This window comes from Vulpes lagopus, chromosome 19 (genome assembly GCF_018345385.1).
Source record: "Vulpes lagopus strain Blue_001 chromosome 19, ASM1834538v1, whole genome shotgun sequence".
Classification (NCBI taxonomy): Eukaryota; Metazoa; Chordata; class Mammalia; order Carnivora; family Canidae; genus Vulpes; species Vulpes lagopus.
The window spans coordinates 17414572-17437799 of NC_054842.1; the positions used below are offsets into that span (position 1 = coordinate 17414572).

The 23228-nt window shown below is 35.4% G+C and overlaps 2 protein-coding genes across 21 annotated transcripts in view; both read left to right on the forward strand.

The window, feature by feature from the left end:
* Positions 1-15104, forward strand: part of SLC4A7 (solute carrier family 4 member 7) — a 108052-nt gene extending 92948 nt beyond the window's left edge. For 8 of the 14 annotated variants that reach the window (XM_041733990.1, XM_041733999.1, XM_041733993.1 and 5 more), the window contains 4 exons: positions 3512-3643; positions 5677-5774; positions 8767-8874; positions 10829-15104. In XM_041733990.1, coding sequence (XP_041589924.1) covers positions 3512-3643; positions 5677-5774; positions 8767-8874; positions 10829-10910 — 420 coding nt within the window. In that variant the 3' untranslated portion in view covers positions 10911-15104. The remainder of the gene's footprint in view (positions 1-3511; positions 3644-5676; positions 5775-8766; positions 8875-10828) is intronic. The other 6 variants (XM_041733994.1, XM_041734003.1, XM_041733997.1 and 3 more) reach the window with 1 other exon arrangement.
* Positions 15105-17877: 2773 nt separating this feature from the next.
* Positions 17878-23228, forward strand: part of NEK10 (NIMA related kinase 10) — a 230932-nt gene continuing 225581 nt past the window's right edge. For 6 of the 7 annotated variants that reach the window (XM_041734504.1, XM_041734495.1, XM_041734497.1 and 3 more), the window contains exons 1-2: positions 17878-18030; positions 18328-18537. The gene's annotated coding sequence lies outside the window, so the exon portion shown is untranslated. The remainder of the gene's footprint in view (positions 18031-18327; positions 18538-23228) is intronic. The other variant, XM_041734496.1, reaches the window with a different exon arrangement.

Here is a 23228-nt window from a genome sequence, read left to right on the forward strand (position 1 = left end):
AGAGAATACTCATCCTTTTGTAAATTCCATGTAACCACTGGTTATATACTTGGCCACAAAGAAAATCTTAAAAAATTAAAAAATCATAAAAATTATGTGGGTAATATTTCCTGAATACAAATAAATTAAATTACAAATGAATAATGAAAAGCACTAAAAAAGTATAAAGTATTTAGACATTAAATTCTGAAATAATCCTAAGTAGAAAACTAAATTTAAAAAACATTGTAGGTATTGCAGCAGAGAATTTTTAACAAAGTCTGTAAGCTATACCTAAAGTTATATTCATAAGGTGGTTCAAAGTTAGTGTTCCCTATCATCAGATCAACTGCAAATGTTCATCTTTAAATGCTGTTCTTAGGTCATAGGCCATACAAAACAGATAATACCAGATTTAACCCAAAGGCTGTGGTTTGCCTGCCACTGATCTAGAGGAAATGGATTATTTCCATTCTATCTATGCATTTCCAGGAATTAACCCAAAGAGAAACATAAAATCTATGGATTGTATAACTCAGTTGTACACAGGGACTGGAAAAATGGCCAGAGATCTGCCCTTGGATCACAGGCACCGCTGAATGTTAAAGAACAGTTAATTCCAGTACTTCTTAAATTATTCTAGACCAAAGGAAAAGATGGAAACATCTGCACTTTTTATCTCATGAAACACTAGCTAGATCTTAATACCAAAGCCTAATAAACTTGTACAAAAGAATGATGCTGACTTCTCACGTACTAATAGAAGTTCAAAAAAATCTTAGGATATTAACAAGTAAATTTACAGTGTTTCTATAACATATCATGATTAAATAGACTGTGATATAGCAAGCAAGAATTACCAACATAATTAAAGATAAAAAGACTTACAAAATTGCAGTCATTGTGAATACAAATTTGTAAATGAGTTCTGATATAGGGAAGTGTGTACTATTATTGTTATTTGGTGGGAATTGAAGGTTCTAACTGTGATATAAGAATAATACAATATTTGCTATAAGGAAGAGATAACATTATTTGTAGATAATGTGATTATTTGCTTATTCACTCAAGTGACTCAAACAAAAAAAAGACAAACTCTAATTGAATTAAGAATTTTGTTAGAGTGGGTGGTTACAAGAAAACTCATTGGCTTATCAAAAGAAATCCGTGATATGGTAGCTCTGGATGCTAGAAGTTTGAAATTAAGGTGTATATGGGGCCATGCTCCCTCTGAAACATGTAAGGAAACTCTTTTTGCCTCTTCCTAGCTTCTGGTGGTTTGCTGAAAATCTTTGGCATTGTGTTGCAACTGTATAACTCCACAAACTGCTACCTTCTCATGTGGTATTCTGTGTATCACTGTGTCTTTATGACCATTTTATGAGGACACTGGACATATTGTATTAGGAACTCCCCCTACTCCACTGTGACCTTATCTTAATTATATCTCCAACAACCCTATTGCCAAATAAGGTCATATTCTCAGGTACTGGAGGTTAAGATTTCAGTCATCTTTCTTGAGGGACACAGTTCATTCTGTAATAATGTGGAAGTACATAAAATTAAGACCCGAACAAATAGGAAGATAAATTATGTTCTTTGTTTTGCATACGTAGTATATTGTAAGCATGTCCCTTCCAAGTATGAATTTTATGAGTTTTATTTGCATTTGTGCTTGTGTGTATGTGGGGAGGATTGTTGTCAGTGTGAACTAGATAATTTTAAAGCTCATAGAGAAAAATTAATGTCAGAGTCATAGATAACATGGATGGTAGAAATGTTCTATGTCTTATTTGGGTGTGGGTTCCATGAATATGTACATTTGTCAAGAGTGTCAGACTATATATGTGCTATTTTTCTATTTTATTATATGTAAATTGTTTATTAATGAAAGAATAAAGGTAAGTGAATACCAAAGGAATAAAAACAAAGATAAGTAAGTATTCCTGGCTGAGTCTGGGGTGAGGGACTTGATTGTTTCTATGCTGGTACCATGCTGTTGATAACTAAATATTTAAAAACTGCTGTCAAGTCAGTGCAGTAACACAGAATGGAATTGTCAGGGGAATAGACAAATCAGAAAAATACACTGAGTCCAAAATTTATCAGAATATATGAGAACCTAACCACTTGAATATCATAAGCGAGTCATTTCATTAAAGGTGATAATTCATCTGTGTGGGAAAATTTAGTATATAGTCTTAGAAGATTTGACTGTGTATGGGAGCTACGGTTGCTTCCTTCACCTATACCATCTTCAGAAAATAATCATAAATGAATTGAAGATTTAAATGTTAAAATGTAGAAGAAAATTTTGAAAAACATTTATATAGTCCAGTGATTGAGGGTAACTTTTCAAAAGAGATAGGGAAACCCAACTGTAAAAGATAGATAGATATATTTAACCACATGATAATTAAATGTTTTATGTGAACATAGTAAAGTCAGATTGTGAACTGGGAGAAAGTATAACATGTAAGGCAGATAAAATGCGTCTATCTGAACTACACAGAGCTCTTAAAAATTCATGAATAAAAGTCATAAAAGACATCCGAAAAGCCAGGCAAAAGATAGTAATAAGGAAAATGGTAAGAACAGGAGAAACCCAAACGACCAATGAACATTTGAAAACATCTTCAACCTTAGTAGCAGTTAAAGGAAAACAAGTTAAAATAATGGTATATCTTTTTCACATACATAATTGGAAAGTTTAAACCTTATACTGGCAAATGGGTTCTCTAGTCCATTGCTTAAGAGATTTTAGAAATTATATCTACTTAGGGGCGCCTGGGTATCTTAGTTGGTTAAGTGTGCTACTCTTTATTTCAACCGAGGCAGGTCATGAGATTGAGCCTCATATTGGTCTCTGTGCCGGACCCATCAATGGAGCCTGCTTAAGATTCTCTCTCTGCCCACTCCTTTCCCCCTCAAAGGAACTCCCCCCCCCCCAAAAAAAAACTATATCTGCCTATATGATGTATATATTTTAAAGTCATCATAAAAATTAATAGTTTTGTTTTACTGTGAAGATACCATGCTTAATCTGCTTTATAATTTTATGCAGAGAACAGGGATTTTTACAGCAAGAGGTTAAGAATGCCATTTCCTTGACATGTTCTCTTTGAACAGGAAGCTTGAAAGATAAATAGGTGACTCAGTTCCTTTGAAATAAGATGATGTATTAAGTGATTTTTTTAAAAAAAATTTATTTGAGAGAGAGAGCAAGGGTGGGGCAGAGAGAGACTTTAACATACTCCTTGCTGAACGTGGAGCCTGAGGTGAGGCTTGATCTCATGATCCTGAGATCATGACCTGAGCTGAAACCAAGAGTTATATGCTTAATCAGCTGCACAACCCAGAGGCCCCTGAAGTGATTTTTATTTATTTTTTTGAAGTGATTTTTAAATAAAATATATGAAGTACTTTTTTGTTATTTATGATTTGATATTTTTTCTCTCTTTAAATGATATAATTTTTAGCCCTGGCTTTATTTTTAGATGTTACTTAATAGTTTCTCCCCCACTTTTTTAAGGTTCTTGCATTAGTCTTTGTACGCAAACTCATGGATCTGTGTTTCACAAAGAGAGAACTTAGTTGGCTTGATGACCTCATGCCAGAAAGTAAGAAAAAGAAAGAAGATGACAAAAAGAAAAAAGAGAAAGAGGTAAAAAGACCAGAATTTTAAATTTACAGTTTTCACTTATTATTTAATATTTTGTACCAAGTAGCAGGCACTTTTGTGGTCACTTTACATGAATCAGCTCCTTTAAAACTCCTAAGAACCTTATTTTTATGAAATAAAACCTTAAAAACCTAGACACATTTTAGTGTATATTTTAACAGCATTTTAATAACCTTGATATATATATAATGACAAAAATGACTTTAAATATCTTTTTGCAAAAAGTACTATTAAACCTAGACTTAATATGCAGTATTATGTACCATTAGTTGATTTGTATACAAAGATATACATGAATATTTTATTCTGAATTTAATTTTTTGTAAATAACCAGCTCAATGCTATTCCTCAGTAAGAAGGAAAAGTAGACATTGAACATATGCTGTAGATGATTTTATTGATTTTAGTGCCCTACTCATTTTCCCATTAATAATATTGCTAGAAAATCAGAGATAAGAAAAAGATACACATATTTAAATATTGTGGTCCTATTTAAATAGAGATCTCAAAATTAATTTTCCCCCTAATTTTTGAGAGAAAGCAACATAATTTATACCTTATTATATTAGTATTTATGAAAATGCACTTATTAAAGCTTTACAGACAATTAAGTTTAATTAAGCCTTGTTGGTATTTTTTTTCATAGTTTGGACTGATTAGTTAGTGCTGATTTATGCTAAAATACTGGTTTTCTGTTTACTTTTTAAGAAAAAATATGACTCTTAAATTAGGATGCTAATTGGAATACTAGTTTGAATTGAGTTTCCAAAATTTTTAAAAGATTTTTGTTTCCTTTAAAACTATATTAAACATGTAAATGTTTCTGAGCTTTTGGTGAATTTCCAAATAGGATGCAATTTATTTATAAAATACTGAGGTTAAAATTACCTGTTTATTATTTTCTGTATTATGTTAGAATAAGGTTCAGTGTATACAATAGAAAACAAAAGTAAAGGAGACTGAAACATAAGAGTTTCTGCAGAAACTTCTTGTAGAAGTCATGAGAAGGGAAAGTGATTGATGTGATGGCTCGACAGAGTGGTCTGGGGCTCCTGTGTTGCTGTCCTCTCACCTCAACACATGGTTTTGATTCTCAGAATCACCTTATAGATCAAAATGGATGCTGAGCTTGAGCTCTCATGTTAGAGTAGAGGTGGCAGGAGGGCTAAGAAAGCAAAATGGGCTCTCCTCTACTATCCTGTTTTTAAGGAATCTTTCCAGAAATGTCATCCAGTAAGTTCCACTTGCTTCTCGTGGCTGCCTGGAACTTCAAGGATTGCTGGGAAATTTAGCCCTGGCTTCATTTTTTTTAAATGATTACTTTTTTAAAAGATGGGCATATTGCCATCTATAAATAGTGGGATTTCTAGGGATAAGAAAGAAGAATGTAAATGCTCTCCCAGTCCATCCTACCGTGTCCCCAGTAATTATGATGTCATGATTTGGGGTCATATCTCCAATATAAGTTGTTCTCCACCTGGGATAACATTTCTTCTCAGGGTTGATATTTCAGGGTTTGAGACATTTTTTATTGTCACAATTGGATGGGCATCCAGTGGGTAGAGGTCTAGGGTGCTATTAAACATCCTACAGGACTGCCTCTTAACCACAAAGAGTTGTTTGGCCCTAAACGTCAGTATTGCTGAGATTGAGAAATTCTGCCCTTTCCAAAGGAGGCTTTGCTTATATTATGTTGTAATGAAAGCCATCAGATTTCACAAAATTTTATCTTATTATATACTAATAATTGGTAAAAATGTATGTAGCTAAATTGATTTTAAAACAGTATTAATGATTAACTTAAAGAAATGAAACTTATAACCATTTAAAATTTAGTCGTTTTCTTTTGTGCTACCAGTATGTGTTTTTAATAATAAAAAGAATTTTTCAATCAAGGCAAATGTGCTTAAATATATTGTCAGTTTGGGTTTCTAATTCTTGAAGATGTTATATATTAATTGGTCCTCCTGGAAATATTCTGGGAAAAGTAATTTTTTTGTGTATGTGCTCTGAAGGAAGCTGAACGAATGCTTCAAGCTGATGACGATACTGTGCACCTTCCATTTGAAGGGGGAAGTCTCTTACAAATACCAGTTAAGGCCCTAAAATACAGGTGAGATGAAACTGTATCTTATAAAATGTATTTTGTATGCACATGAAGTACATGAGTAAGCCATGTGATACTTTGTTAAAGTAGTGATCTCTATTTTTTTTTTTTTTTCTATTTTTAAAAATAATGACAAAACCAGCATCTGGCATAAAGTCAACTAAAGAGGGTCTTCATGAAATTGAAAAGGAAGTCCCCTCACAGGTTATAGGCAGGAGTGAAGAAAAGACTGGACTTGGACCAGAACCTCAAACCAACTTCCATGCCAAGCACACAAGAGTTATTTGTCTTGCATCACTCCTATTTTTAATACTTAAAAAAAAATTTTATTTATTCATGAGTGACACAGAGAGAGAGAGAATGGCAGAGACACAGGCAGAGGGAGAAGCAGGCTCCATGCAGGGAGCCCGACGTGGGACTCGATCCCGGGTCTCCAGGATCAGGCCCTGGGCTGAAGGCGGCACTAAACCGCTGAGCCACCTGGGCTGCCCGCACTCCTTCTGTTTTAATGAAGTTTAAAATCAGTACAGTACACAAGTCTCAGAATATTCACATTCTCTCAGTAGTATGGCTTTGTCCTTTTTATTAGGCCTGCATCAGTGTGTGCTGGAAAATTAACTTTGTAACTCATTTTCTGATCACCTTCCAAATTGTGATTATGTTTAGAGGCCCTGGAATTCAAAGATGTGACTTGACTATTGGCAGTGAGGGCTCATATTATGAAAAACTGGAGTTCCATATATAGTTTATTATGTAGGACTTTGGTGATTTACATGTAAATTTAAGAACTAAAGACAGCAGTTAATTCTGTCTTTAAACTCCATCTGTGTACTTTTTTGTAGTATTAAAAAATAAAAACATTTATGCATGTATTAGCCATTTCTGATTAGCTGTTGATAGTAGAAAAGTCAGTTTGAGAATGTATATAGCTTCCTTCCCTGACCAGTTAATGGAAACCAGTTAATGGTTTGTTGGTATTTATTAACTTCAAATTTTTTTCATGTTTAATTTTTTTAGTTTTTGCAGAGGTCTTCCTAGTTTGATAAATGAATTCATCATGTAATATTCCTTTATACTTTTAACTATTAATTTTCATCATTGGTATTACTCTGTGTCACCTTTCATGATTTTTCCTCAAATATTTCTTAAATACTTTAAGTTAAATGCCAAGTATAGACATATTAATATACACAACTATAGTGCTCTGCTTTGCTGGATTCTATACATGTTTGCTAAGCAAATTACTTTATTAACTTTGTTGTACTTGAGTATAGGAACTGATGGTTATTAGTGATGCATCAATTTCTAAAGATTATTCACCATTTAGTTTCTATAGGTCCTGCATTATTACTTCCTCAGTATGATTATACATGAGCCTTGGCAAATTTAAGTGGAATGTATACTAACATTGTCTGATGTTTAACCAAAAGAATGATTATTTGTATGTTACTTTTGTCTTTTTAAGTGATGACATAGGCCAAGATAAATGCTGCTTCGCTTAAAATTTGAATATTTGGAATGCCAGCAATTGGCTGACCTGTTGATCTGTCATAATTTAAAATCTTAATTAGTGTTGGATTGCTTGCCATGATAATGAAATGAGATAATATAGAAAAACATTTGGAAGCTGTAAAACTCCATAAAATAAGAAAGTAATTGATTTAATGTAGACAGATTTTCATTCCTATCTCATTTTATTTTGGGGAAAAACAAAGATGCAATGTCTTTTAGAAAAGATCTTAATTGCTACTAATGGGAAAGTTCTTAGAAGCGGACATTTGAAGCTAGAAAGTGCTTCAGGAATGTCTCTCTCCAGTTTGAAATTGGCAACCAGACACAGAAACATTTATGCAGGGTAGGTAGTTTCAAGTTGGTTGTGTCTGCCATTGTGAATTTGGGTATTCAGATTTTGTGCACTTTGAAAAAAATTGACTTGGTAAAGCACCTTTTCCTAGAGATTCTTCAGTTACCATGTCACATTTCTTTACAGTCTTCTATTTTAAATGACATTTGGATTTAAACGACATTGTGAACAAAGGTAGCACTTTCTACAATGACTGCCATTTATCATGTAGCTGCCGTCACATTTTGAACATAAAGCCTAATTTGACATTTGTATCTGTCACTTTTGTGCATGCAATATTACTCTTTTAGTGAAGAAAAAGAACTTGCAAATATATTTCTGTTAACTTTATAGTACTTTTCATATTACTTGTGACTGTGACCAGGTTGAGGCCAAAATTACTTATGGATATCATCATTGGATTTGGGGTCTTGAAGGAATTTTGAAATATTTTTTAGATACAGGGAATGATTACATTTATTCCTTACAATGAAAGGACAGTATTTTGTTCTTTTGATTTTGATAAAGTGGATAGAATAACACTGTGACACCAAAAATGTGAATGCCAGCTAAAAGTGATATTTATAAGCCTGTTTTTGTGTTATCTGTTCAGATGTTTTCAGAGCTCTGTTTCTACTTTTGAAGTGTTGCCTTTTCCATCATTCTTTTAAATTATTTTTAAAAGCTATTAAAAAAAAAAAAAGCTATTAAAAACTAGTTTTTTTAAAAAAAATCATAATCTTAGCTTTTCCTTTTATACTTTGGATCTTCAGTTGATGAGATTGAAATTTGTGCCAGTTATAAAAGTCTTCTAATTGATTTGAGTTTGTATTTTTTTATTTATAAGCACATTAATGTATTCTTTTAGGTTATTTCAATAAAACACTTATAGCCAAGATGATCATCTTTGGACATCATTGCCAATCTAATTAATCTTACTCCTAGTTTTAATTATACAGAAAGATGCAATTGCCCATGAGACCTTTATAACAGAACTGTAGAATCCTGATGTTTTCCTAGACCTTGGTTTAAGTGCATGACAAAGAGTTTTCTCAATGCGAAGCTGATGAAGACAAATATTATATAGTTAAGAGTGACAATATTAATGCTTTTGCAAGTACTGAATACTAACCAAAAAGTATATTTGTTCTTCAGTGTCGATCCCTCAGTTGTTAACATATCAGATGAAATGGCCAAAACTGCACAGTGGAAGGCACTTTCCATGAATACTGAGAATGCCAAAGTAACCAGATCTAGCACGAGGTAGCTGTAACTCTTTATGCATTTTCTAACTGTAGCCAATTTTCAGTTGATTTATGGATAGATAGCTTTTTAATAAAACCATTAAATGTAACTCAATTTGCATACGTCATATTCTCAATAAAACAAGCCTTCTTCTCCTCTTCCTTTCATCTGTCTATCCATCATTTTACTAAATACTGGAAATAAGATATAAGTGCTGATAGATTATTTTTTAAATTCATAGGCCTATTTCCAAAAAGAATTTGAGCATTTTGTAATAAATATGAATATACACATTTTGGTGGTATGGATTAAGTATATAAAAGATCAGAAACCATATAAAGAAAGATAATTTCCAGGGATTACATAAATACTCTAAATGAACACTATCTCAGTCATGCTTTCTGATCGTCCAAGAAAAAAAGAGATGATTGTTTTCCTTGTATTGTTTTATACCCATTTCTTCAGGTGGGGTAAATGTTTTCCTAGAAGATAGTTGGAAAAGAATTTTAATCCATGGCTATAAACGCCATTTGGTTTTATAATGGACCATGTACTCCCTAACAATTCTCCTAACCCCTTTCTTAGATTTCTTGTTAGGAAGCCATTTTTTTCTTTCTTCTACCCTCACTTTAAGGCCTGAAACTAAGTGATTCTAGTTTGATAAGCATTAGTACTTTAATCCCTTGGTGAGTGGAGAAATGAGGTATCCCGTAGTGCACTCAACCATTCATATTCTACAAATACTCTGTGTGCACCTTGTGTCAGACACTGTTGGTATACTCTGGTTGGATATCAGATTGAAACTTCTCTTGGCAAACTGTCACTAACTGCTTTTGATTGATTAATTATTGTCCTTCTGGCCACTGTCTTTTGATAATAATTGGTTAGGTTTTATCCATTGCTTCCCCACCTCTTAGAGCTTTGTTCCTACTTTGTTTTTATTATCCTCTCCCTTTTTATTCTTTTTCTTTTTTTTTTGAATCATTTCTTAACTTCTGATTCTCTAAGCTGGACTCTTCCTTCTGTCTTTGATCTTAAAAGTTTTTAAATTGAACTCTTTGTCATTTTGGTTATTTCATGCAGCTAGAATTTAGCTCAGTGCTCTTTTTATTCTTAGTAATTTTTCATATCTTGTTAGCACTTGTGGCCCAGGTTATTAGTATAGTCATGATAAATGTAAAGATACCATTGTCTCTTACATACTTCTGCCTTTCATTTAGATACCATTGTCTCTTACATACTTCTGCCTTCCTTTTTCATTTTCTGCCCCTCAATTCAAAATCACAGGGGAAGAAAGACAATGTTTGGGTTATGTCACTTAACAGAAAGAAATGTTTGGAGGTCCTTCCTTCAGTCTTGTCTGGAGAAGGGAGTAAAACCACAGTGTGTTTTTATACTTTTGAAAAGTTTTTTCAGAACACAGATATTCATATGTTACAATTAAATCATTCACTTAAATCCATATACATGGAATCATTGTATTTGATATTAACTTGAAAACATAGGATATATGTGTTTTGAACTTGTATTTGTGAACCAAGTTTGGGGAGAGAAAGTTTGTAAATCTGTTAAATTTTGCAGGAAATTATTTGATGCTTATCTATACTAACAAAGATTGCTTTTTTAATGGATTTGTCAGTGAGATGTCACGTGCTACAGCTGTTTGTTGAAAACTAATAAGTCAAACTTAGTCATATAATTTTAAGACTAATTTTAAGAAAGTGTCCTTCAGTTGTAAGAAAAACATGAATTTCAGTGGCAAACATATCCATTAAAAAAAACTTAAGAATTTTTAATATTTGTCTTTCCAATCAAATTTACTGATATGAAAAGAAAGCAATAAAATAATAGTCATATGTTTATAGTATTAATAGTCATCTCAAAAGGCTTATTATGTATACTGTTGGCCAGTTTTAGAATGTGATATTTGTCTATTTTAAAATAATTTATTCTCATTCTTTGTTTTAAATAGCCCTGAGAAACCTGTGAGTGTGAAAATAAATTTTGAAGATGAACCAACAAGGAAATACCTGGATGCTGAAACTTCATTATAGAATTGAACCAAGAGGAATTATATATATAGCTATACAGATATATATATATGTATATATATATAAAATGTGTGTATTTCATGTCACTATATATGACAATATTGTATGTCATGCTGTTTATGCATGACTACTGGGTTTTTTGAAGTAGTGTCTGAAGTTTGTTAGGAACACCATGGAGACTGTGTATAAAATGAAATGGTCTCTTAGAAATGAGGTACATGGTTCTTACTCTTCAAATATTTATTCTGTTGGAAAAAAATTTTCTGTTCTGCAGTAGAGAGGTGTGGGGGAAGTGTATTTAATTTACTTTTCCTTTAAATTTATTTGTCCATCAGTGGTAATTCATACCAACTGTTAGTGATGTACGTTGTCCATATATTTATAATTTTAACTTGAGTTACTAAAAGTTTTTGCATATTATTTCACTTCTGTTAGTTCTTTATGGGAAGAACAGGGAATCTTTATGCCAGTGCTGTGGGACAAATGGTGACATGTCATGGCTTCTCAGTGTGTGTGTTTCATTTATGCAGATGTCCATCTTGTTTCACAAGAAGTTTTTGGCTATAAAGATAGAACAGTAGAAACTTTCTAGATAAGAACTATTGCTTTTTGATCTTTATGTTTTTAAAATTTATTTTAAATCTTAAAACTTTCACATCTAGGTTCCTATTCTGATAGACAAGTGAAATTGCAGGTGATTTTGTAAATTTAGCCCCATACCAGTCATAACTTTATGGATTTTAGAGGCTGTAAATTGCCACTTGCTAGTAGTTAAATTTTGTTGCCTTTTGTAGATTTTTTTTTTTTCTGAATCCTGATGCTTTATAAGAGCCCAGAATGCCCACTCTGCTCTCTGCCTTTGCTGTCTTTTTCTTAAAATATGATTTAGTTTATATCAGGTTCAAGTTCTTGATTATTTTTCTATTACAAATAATATTAAATAATCAGGAGTCAGAATTCTTTTATGGGTTTATGATCAGTATTACTTTATTCTAAAGAATTACCTTTCATTTTCTTGTTTACGTTGTTACTCTTTCTATCATATAGATAATATTTAATAGATTGTTATCTGTGATTTCATTTTAAACTATTTTATTTATTTTAATTGATATGATACTTTATATAAACATTTGAAAAGGTAACAAATACAGAGTAATTTAAATTGTTAATGTAAATAGTTGGTGCTCACTTGCATTTATGGTTTATTATCTTTGAAAGCAGTTGACAGATTTTACATCTTTGCTATAAAGCACTGCCATATTTGTATTTTAAAAGGAATTTAGACATTTTATGTATAGCTCAGATGGCATCCTTTCTAGTTTATGTTAGCATTTGTTTCTTAGTTTCTGCTTTTCTGAGCTGTCTTTTTAACTTCTAGCAAATCTTTTAGTCATCTTTTATATACTCTTAGCTCTACATAAAATAAACAAATGTTCTTGTTAAGCCTGTAGGACTGGATGAATGGGGTTGTGAAAGTGATTTGGCAAGAGGATAATTTACAAAAACCAAATGAGTATTGAGAAGCCACAGAAATACTGAAATTGTGACATGAATATTAGGATGAAAATTTTAATGAAATTCCAGTGCTCCCTTTAATCATTTCTAATTAAAGTACAAAAGTATGAACAACTGATCTTATAGAGGATCACGAGGAATGCCAAAAGCTGATATTTTAGCAATTCTGAAGTGTTTTTAATCCATTCTAAACTACTTAGTAGCTGAGGTAGTTCCCCCATCTGAGACCATATTGTCAGATTTTAGTTAAAGGATTCGACTTCTGTCTCAAATGAGAAGTTGACAGTTTAACACGCTACTTTTCTTTAGAAAATGGAGTTGGCATCATTTGGTACTGCCTGAAAAAGAGTTAGACTCTATTGGCAATTGATAATTGAGTATTACCCACGGTGCTTATTATTCTTTATGAGCTTCCATTGAAATAATTCCTATTTATCCATGGCAGCATAATCATTTCCAAAGACCCCAGTATTTGCTGCTATATTTTGTAAACTCCCCTGATGTTCCTGAACAAGGGGATTTCCTCACATCATTTCTTTGTGTCTGGACATCATAGGGTTAACAGATGTGCTCATTTTACAGGAAGGATTTTAAAATTTAAACTGAAAACTACCTGGGATCATAGTGTTTCTGTGATTTTTATTTAATTATGTATAGTAATTGTCCAGTGCCAGAAAAACCATGACTTGCAAAATAACTTTGCACTCAAAATGTTTTTACTGTTTTTGTTAATGGCTTCTGCTTTCTTTTGACTACTTGACTTACAAAATAATCTGATATGACTACTCCATTGAAGAGCAAAGGTAACTCATGTTTATTAAGTAATTAATTGCTTGTTCTACAAGATTATGATATTTTTCCATTATTTTTGAAAAATAACAATCATGGATAGTGTTCATTGCAAGACAGTGAAAAATATAATTTACTACATATATTAATTTTTAAATGTTGCCTTAAATAGGTGTAAATGAGCAGTAGTAATTGCAATGTACTGATTTACCTCAAGGTGCAAAATAATTAAACCTGTACATATTCCATTTACAAAATAAATTAATATAAACAGCCCTGCACTTTCTTAGATGCCTTGGTTTCCAGGATGGAGCTTAGTGCTACTGAATACCCTGGCTACAGAGCCACCTCAGGATATTCTTCTCTCCACCCTATTTTATTTATTTATAGATGTCTGTTTACAGAGACTATGATAAATCCTGATGTTGACCATCTGAAATTTACCTTTTTTTGGATGCTATTTCACTCTAAAATAGCAGCTTTTGAGAAAACAATGAGCTAATAACTTCCTTATGATAAAAGGATGATGCTGTATTTTCTCTTATAATATTAGATATGCTGAAGTGAAGCACACAGTCTTTCTAGTGTGTGTGTGTGTGTGTGTGTGTGTGTGTGTGTGAGAGAGAGAGAGAGAGAGAGAGAGAGAGACAATGTTGTTAAAAATCTTAAATTCCTTCAGTTGTTGAAAAAAGCTGTGGCGTATCAATGTTCATATTTGCCAAGTCTTTGTAAAACATGGAGGACAAACTTTATGTGCTAATGCATGTATTTATAAGGCAGGGTTTCTTTACCACTCAAAATTACTAATTTTTTTCTCTCTCCAAAAAGCATTTCTGTTTCTTCTTCATACTTCAGGTTTATGTATGTGTATATATTAGGTTTCTAAGTTTTTCCTTTCACAAAGACAGGTTCAACATTCTGTAATGTAAAATGGTTTCTGAAACTGAGGTATTACACCAGAGCTTGCTGTTTTTCAAGGATCATATCATGTACATTGATTCTGTAAATGTGCTCAACAGTTTTGACATGTGAATCCTGTTTTAAAGTGCTCAGATTTTGGATGTGTAAGCCATTGATATAACATTGTAATTCAAAAATGTTTAAATTAAATAACTTAATGCTTTAAATTTATTTATGTAGATGACATCATTGTTATCATATATAATACAAATATGTGAAATGTCTTCTGGTTTAGTACAACAATTATTTATTTTTTAGAAAGTAAGCTTAAAGATTTTAAGGACATTGAAAATTTAAAATAGTGTTCAAAATTCAAAATTTGGCAATTTTAATGTAAAGTTGGATCTTTTCTAACGTATCAAAAGTAATATAAGTATCAATAATAGGAAAACATATAGTTGGAAATGGAATCATCTAAAGATCATTTTTTAACTTTAATTTAATTAGCACATACTGACTTCTGCAGTTTTAGTAATTGTTAAACCCCAGTGGCTTTTTAATCAGATTTTTGTGCATTGATTTTTGTGTTGTGGCTTTTTCTTTTGTTGCTTTAATATTAAAAATCTGGGGTTTTTTTTGTTTGTTTTTGTAGGGGGGTTATCTTCCAATGTTTACTATGTTTGAATAAATAGAAATTGAATTTTATTGTTCATTTATATAATATTTGATAGCTTGGTATAATTTCACAGTACAGTTCTAATTTTTATGACTTTTATAATTACAATGATAATATTTTTTTTGTAATAAAATCCAAGGTAAATTAAACATTTAAAATGTAGAACTGGTATTTTTCATTTATATGAAGTACAAGTCTCTACCAAGTCTATAATGTGAACAATCCTGCCTTTCAAATTTGTTTCATAATTGTTAGAAGAAAACTATTTTTTAGAGATGTTATTGAAGTTGAAAGAGCAATAAAAGTCTACTGAATTAGTTGTTTGTATATTGTCTCTACTTTGTACTTTATTAGGATTGCTGCATATCTTTCTCATGCAGAGGGATGGAGGATGAAGGAAAATAGGTGATTCCAAATATTCATATCCTTCAGTAAGGAAACAGAAAAGATGAAACAAAATATTGTGTGTTTCGAAATGACTTTTTAATAAATAATAAGAGTTAAGAAATTTCGAAATTAAAGCCCTTTAAGAGTAGGCTGGCCCATTATTCTCCCTATAATAAGACACAGCTTCTGATGTCCTACCGTGAACTTGATACCCTTTGGGAGTGAGAAAGGTGCTTAGGGTTTTAGAAATTTCATCTGAGGGATCCCTGGGTGGCACAGCGGTTTGGCGCCTGCCTTTGGCCCAGGGCGCGATCCTGGAGACCGGGGATCGAGTCCCACATCCGGCTCCTGGTGCATGGAGCCTGTTTCTTCCTCTGCCTATGTCTCTGCCCCTCTCTCTCTCTCTCTCTCTGTGACTATCATAAAAAAATTAATATATATATATATATATATATATATATAAAGAAATTTCATCTGAAAGTTTTCTTACATTTACTTTAGGAAAAAGTTTTTTGTCAATTTATTATTCCCGTCTATAGCTTTGAGTTTTTTGTTTTTTTTCTGTAGGAGAAGGTAAGAAGAAAGGAGATCTTACTCATTTTGTTTTATCTTGCTCATTAAGGCATATCTGATGTCTTGAGTGTCAGTTCTTTCTATGGTTAACCTTTACATTTCGACCTTTTAGGCTTTGAATGAGAACATTCCTGACTGGAAGACCTTTCTTTTGGTTTTCTCTGTTCTTTCAAGACTCCATTTCAGTTCTTATTTTCCTTCAAATTGTTCTCAGCCATCTGCCAATCATCTACCAAATCATTCTCATTCCTCTAGTGAAAGCACGTGTGCTTGTGTGTGTAAATACCCTTTTTTGGGTATCTTAGAAATTTGGGGAAGCAATTTAGTCCTTTTGTTAATCCTGGAAGTTTACACCTATTTTGGTATCTGTTTAAATTACTTTTATTTGTTCTTTATGTTATAGTTCAGGCATTCTACATTTTGCTTTTGAACTCTGTAATTTACAGTCTGTGAAATCATTTCAGCATAGTAAAAGGGGTATTGGAAAACATGGAAAGGGGATGGATTGTTAGGTCTTTCAAGTTTGGGTCCTACCACATAAGCCATGAACTTAAGACAAGCATGACCCTTTGGGGGGGCATGGGTCATTATCACATTGCAGACAACAACATGGATCCTTACCAGGTAGAGAGGATAGCTCTCTTCTCCCCGAGAGGCAAGTGTTCTTTATGCTTAGTCTTCTATGCAACTTCCACTTCTATTATGGAAAGGCCAAAACATTAGCTTAACATTTTGTTGAGAAAGACAAAGAGGGGAAGCACATTCAATATTCTGATGAAGGAAAGAAGTTCAGTGGAATCATTTTTGTCTCACTGCTAAATATTTAAAATGTCTTTAAGAGAAGACCTTTTCAACTCCACATTATTCAACTTATGTTTTCTGATTGGTAACATTAATCCTGTTGGGCTTTATGTTCTCTGAAGTTTAATTAGTTCTGTTACACTTATCTGAGGGACTTTCATTTCCCCCTTCTCTGTTTCCAAAATGGGACCTACCTTGTTCTTGTAGGTTAGAATATATATTTTTAATTACCCAACCTCAAGTGTTGTTTCCCATTGAGCCTACTTTTCATTATTATTTAGAGAAACATCAGGGAATAGTTCATTGTAAGCATTTTAAATCAAGTTTTGGGAGATGTAGTCACTGTACTAATTGCCACACTGGTGGCCTTTTTGAGCAATATTAAGATGAGATCAAGTAGGCCCAATACTTGAAGAAATAGGGTGCATCAGTGTGGTTAAGACTGGGCTCTAGATTGAAACCACATAGGTTCTACCTATGCAGAACTGTGTACCTTATATCCGGCCTCTACCATTTACTATCTGTGCCAGTAACTAGCTGGGCAACGTAGAAAACTTACTGTGCCTCCATTTTCAATTCTAAACCAGGATGAAAAGTCATGACTACTAGATGACATTGTGGAATAGAGTCTGGCATAAAATGAGCATGGATATTTTTCATTTTTTTAAAGCTTCGTAATGTGACTCATTAAGACTTTGATGCAGTTCGAAAAAAAATTTTTTTTTCAAGAAGCTTCAGACCTTCACAAAGAGACTTGCCTATGCTCAGTGAACCGGATAGATGTCTTGAATGCCCAGTCACTTTTATTTTCACAACTCTATTCTCATTGCCTGCGGTGTGCAGTGCACTCGAGTGACTTTTCAGTCATAGTCATAGTGTTCACACTCTATGAAAGTTCTGTAGCGTTGATCCTTTCAAACGAATGTCTGGGAGATTTTTAGTCCATAACAGATCTTGAAACTAAGCAGGAGATGAAACAGTGCTTCCTCACCGGTTTTGTTTCAAATGCTAAAAGTTGCGCACACGGAGTCCAAAAAAAGCCACAGGGCTGAGGAAACCTGTCCTCGGGCTAGTAGCCCCGGGTCGGAGGGAGCCGGCCTCAGCACGGTCCTACGGTCCACCTCCCTCCGCCCGGGCTTGCAGCCTTGGGGCCAGAAGCTGCGCGTTCCGCGGTTGCCACGGCAACGCCGCGGCAGGTGTCGCCCGTCGCTATGGCGCCCGGCACGCCGCAGCACGGCTCTTCCTGATTGGCCGAGGCGCGCCGGCGAGGCGGAAGAAGAGCCGCCCGCATTGGCTCAGGCAGCGCCGGTTGGTGGCCTGAAGCAGGGTTTGACTGTACCAACGGCGCAGCAGGCGGCGGTGCCCCGGGGTGGAGGGGACGCGGAGGGGGCGCCCCGATCCCGAGCCGCGGGTGGCAGCAGCAGAAAGGATGAGGAGGCCGGTTTAGAAGTTGGCCTGGAGGAGGGCCCTCCCTCGGGCGCGGTGAGTGGGCAGGAGCGGGCGTCCCTCTGCGCCGCGCGCGGCGGGGGGCGGGGGCTCCCGGGAGAGGCCCGGCCCCGGGGGCAGCCCCGAGGCCCGCGGGCGCCGCTTCCTCGCCGGGGCGCTGCAGCCGAGCGCGGGCAGTCGCGGGTCGGGGGTCGCCGCGAGTCTGCCTCCGGCGGAAGGGGTGGGCAGGCGCCGTCAGCTCTGTTCCTTGGCCCTCTCAGTTCGGGGAAGGGATTCTTTTGCCTGCATGGAGCGTGAGTGTGTCTCTTCCCGTCTTCTCCGATACCCCTGCAGCCCCGTTCCTGAACGTCTGTATGGGCGTCGCTTTTCTGCCTCCCCTTCTGCGATGCTGCTTTGACTGCCCTCCGCTCTCCTGCGCCACGTGGGCGAGCCTGTCCACTTCCAAGCCTTCACGCATGGCTGGGAAGCCGCCACCTCCAGCCCACGCTGCTCCGCGAAGCGCCAGACCCCCAAATCCAACCGCCAGCCAACTCCACACTTCAGGTGTGTAACCCCAAAGCTCGCTGCTTCCGCCCCCACCAGACTGCCCCACCCTTGGATTCCCTATCTTGGGCAGACCTGTCCATTCAGTTACCAAAATCACACTCCAGGCAGGGTCTCTGACACCACCTCTTCTGCATTTCCATCGATTACCAAGCCTGTCCCTTCTTACGAGCTGTCAAACCAATTCCCACATCATCGTCTCCGTTCTCGGTGTATTATAATTTCCAGCAGTCCATTGGTTACATTCAGCACCCATCCAGGTCCCTGGTTCCAGTCTGGCCCTATCTCACCCATTTTCCCTGAGAGTTAGGATCTTTCTAAAAAACAAATGATAGCATTTCGTTCCCTGCAAAGATTCTCTGTCATCTTACTCCAGACTCTTTAGTTGGGCCTTCCATCAGCATTACCAATTTGTTCATTCCCAGAACATGCCACACTCTTTCCCCTGTGTGATAATTGTGCCTGTTGTTCACCCTGCCCACAGTGGACTCCACGTTTTGCTCCCTCCCCACCCCTGTTCTCACTCCGTAGTCTTTCGCTATGCGTTGCCTCTTTACTTTTCTATTCCCTTCTCTAGACACTCTTTGTGAAGGCAGAGGCTATGTTTGACTCACTCACTCACTCACTCACAACTCATTTGTCGTATTTCTCACAGTAACATCCTTATAGCAGGGGCTATAACAAATATTGGTTAATCGAATGGATCCCTAAAATGGGAAGTCACTGTTTTTCATGATGTCCTTTTTCAGGTTCCAGAAAAGTCAGAAGTAATTTCTGGCCAGTGAAGCTTTTGCTTATAAAATATGAATGTTGAATTTATAGATTTTGCTTAGATTTCAAGACCCTTAGTAATTGGAAACTACTTCAACTCAGAGTCAATCTGCATAATCGTTATGATGGTAGTTGTTATTACATGGCACAAATTTCAAGCAGGAAACAGAGAGTACAGTGTAGGTTGCAGGAGAAAGGCTTTGGAGTCAGAGATACAGGGATTTGAATCCTGACTTCTGCATTTTAGTTCAGTGGCCCACAGCAAATTACTTAGTCTCCAATAAGCATCTTTATTTGTACAATGGGCTGATAATAGCACCTATCTCGTCTGGTTATCTTAAAGACTAAATCTGCACAATTCATATCAAATTCACAGTACCTTATACTTAGTAAATTTTCATATGTTTAAAAAATCAAAATACAAGGATCTTTGTAGCAGTTTTATTCACAGTTGTCAGTATTTGCAAACAATTGAGATGTCTTTTGGTGGGTGAATGGACAAACTGATACCACCAGACAGTGGAACATTATTCAGTGCTAAAAAGAAATGAACTATGAGGCCATGAAAAGACATGGAGGAAACTTACATGCCTATTACTAAGTGAAAGACGCCAATCTGAAAAGTCTACATATTGTATAGATTCAACAATATGACATTCTGGAAAAGGCAAAAATTTGTAAACTGTAAAAAGATCAGTGGTTTCTGGGAGTTGGGAGTTGGGGAGAAATGAATAGACAGTGAACAGAGGATTTTTAGGATCGTGAAAATATTATATGATATTATAGTGATGGATACATGTCATTATATATTTGTCCAAACCCATAGAATGTATACCACCAAGAGTCAACCCTAAGGTAAACTGGACTTTGGGTGATCATGATGTACCAATATAGCTCATCCTTAGTGTAAAATATATCATTCGGGTGAGTGATTCTGTTAATAGGGGAGACTCTGCAGTTTGGGAGCAGGAGGTATATGAGAAATCTCTGCACCTTTCTCTCAGATTTGTTGTAAATCCAAAGCTGCCCTAAAAATGTCTTCACAAAAAAGAAAAAGTAACATACTAAAGGTGAGAATTGTGAAATTTCCATGTTTGGCCCACAGAAGATAGAAATCAATCTTTTAATTCATGTAAGTGCAATTTCTAGGACATCCTCCTCCTACTTGATCATGCTATACTACTTGATGACAAACTTTTGTGTATTGTCAACAGCATGCAAACAGGTAAGACACTCATTCATTTAATGAGTATTTGTTGACAATCATATTAGTCTAGGGCACCATGCCAGATAGGGCAGATCAAAAGGAACTATAACTAGTAAAGTCCTGAGGAGGTGAAAGAAGGGCCCGGAATGTTACTCCTGCCTCTCAGAGCCAGCCCATCTTTGAGGCCAAAGTCAGAGTGAACGGAGTTTGAGCACTTAGATAGGAAGAGAGGAGCTAGAAGGTCATTCAGATAATTAATGAATATTTATTGAGCACCTGCACGTTTGGCAGTGAACAAAACAAGGTCACTATTCCTTTAGAACTTATGTTCTCAGGAATAGTAGAGCAAGATGTGTAGGACACAGACTTTCAAGCCAGATTGCCTAGGGGCAAGTGCGAGCTCCCCCAACTGCCAGATATGAGACCTCTGGCAAGTTACTTCAATTTTTTGCACCTCAGTTTCCTGTAAAATGGAGTTGTTTAGTTACATGAATCAATATTGACAAATTTCTTAGAACTATGGTGGGTATATAGGAAGTATGTACCTGTAAAAGTAGCTGTTTGTATTTCTTGGGCGAGAGAGATAAGTTAACAGTTAAAGCAGGGTAAGGGAATAAAAAGTCTCTGCTGAGGGACAGACTGTGTGGCTTGGATTTGGGAAGGAATCTTATATTTTTGAAAGACTTGGTCTATTTCCATAGGAAAGTGAACATTAAACATATTCATATCTGGGTGACATGTGTGATGACTTTAAAAACCCTTGAAAATAAGCACTGATTTTTCATAATTACTCATGGTTATCCAGAGGTCAGACTTAACCTCATCTCAGCTGAAATTTCAATAGTCATGATAAAATAAAGGTCTTACACCCAACTCCATTGACTTGACATCACCTCGGGGGTTATTAAATCTTACATTAGGGATAATTCTAATTGATCTGGGTGGTCCTAGCTTCACAGCCATTAAAAGTCACAGAGACAAAATGACAGTCGGCTGGCCCATCTGGAAAAGAGACTAGAAAACCCTTCTATGAAACTTGAAATAAAAAATAGAAGCTGAATGCAGAAAGTACAGCAGCCATAACCCTAGGCCATCAGGAAAAAAATTATACAGTAGTGTATCATTCGTGAAAGACAGGGAATTGTTAATTTCAGAAAAGTGTGTATGAAGTAATATTTGATTATTAATGTGGCAAACATTTATTTAGAAAATTCACTTAGAAATAGAGAGCTGGAAAATTTCCACCAATAAGTGAGAGTTATTATAGTGTTAGGTTAACAGGGAAGGATCTTCCTGGCTTTAAATTCCTGTCCTGCCACTTAACAGCTGTTTGGCCTACACACATAGTGCTTAACCTCTATGGACCTTACTTTGCCCATCTTTGAAAGGGGACAATGCTGGTAGCTGCCTTCCAGATTTGTTAGAGGACTTGTATGAGTTAAAGTATGGAAAGCACTGAGCATGGCACTGGCATGGGCAAAGCACCATGTAAACATTTGCTCTTATTATCGTTGTTCTATTATTAGATACAGGATCTTAGCCAAGTTACTTACCTTCTCATTGCCTCGGTTTCTTCTTCAGTAAGTTGGAGATCCAACCCTACCCACCACATAAGATCATTTTGAGGATTAAATGAATATACCAGAGTGCTTATGATAGTAAACCTTGAATAACATTAGATTTAAAAAAAATTAAAATCAGGACTGCTTGTCATTTTGAAAATAAAGCTTTTTTTTTTCACTTTGTGTCTACTATTTGTTTTCAATGAATCAAAGTCAGTGAATATAGACAATTGATTTAAAATGAGCATAGCAGGAACACCTGGGTGGCTCAGTGGTTGAGCATCTATCTGCCTTCAGCTTAGGATGTATTCCCAGAGTTCCAGGATCAAGTGCTGCGTCTGCTTCTCCTGGAGCCTGCTTCTCCTCCCTCTGCCTGTGTCTCTGCCTCTCTCTGTGTCTCCCATGAATAAATAAATAAAACCTTTTAAAAATTCATAAAATGAGCATGGCAGGCTCTTCAAATTGAAGTAATAGTAATATTACCTGTCACAGTATTTATAAACAGCTATCATTATAACAATTACTTACATTTCTGTAGCTATTGACAGTGCTAAAGGGGTTTTGCTTTATTTTATTTAGTTCCAACTACCACTTTATAATGGGAGATATTATTATTTCTATTTTCGGTAAATGAGGAAACTAGTAAATAGAGAGGTCCTGGGGCTTTCTGAGGTCATGTGGCAGGCACACACAGAAACCAGGTCTCGTCCACTATTGGTGCTCCTTTGGACTACATCTTTGTGTTGTAGCCAGAAGAATTCATGTTCTTAAACCAGTGGAGACCACATATTCATAGGATGTGCATCTATATGCTACACTTGAGATAAATATGAATGCTCATCTTCAGGAAATATTATTGTCCTGTTTCTGTATACTTGAGGTAGTCCATATTTAGTATGAATATCTTATTAACCTTGTGGCTTCCTTTACTTTGTGGCTGTGTTTATGATGAGATTTTTGTCAGACCAACATTTTGTAACAACTGGATCCTGGTCAGCTGAGGCAAACTTATTATTTGTTGATAATTTTCTCTTGGTATCTTTATTCTTCATATTTAAACAATGATACTCCATTTATACTTAGAGCTTCCCAATCACGTTTCACTTGGGATTTTTTCATTCATTCATTCATTCATTCATCCATTCAGTAAT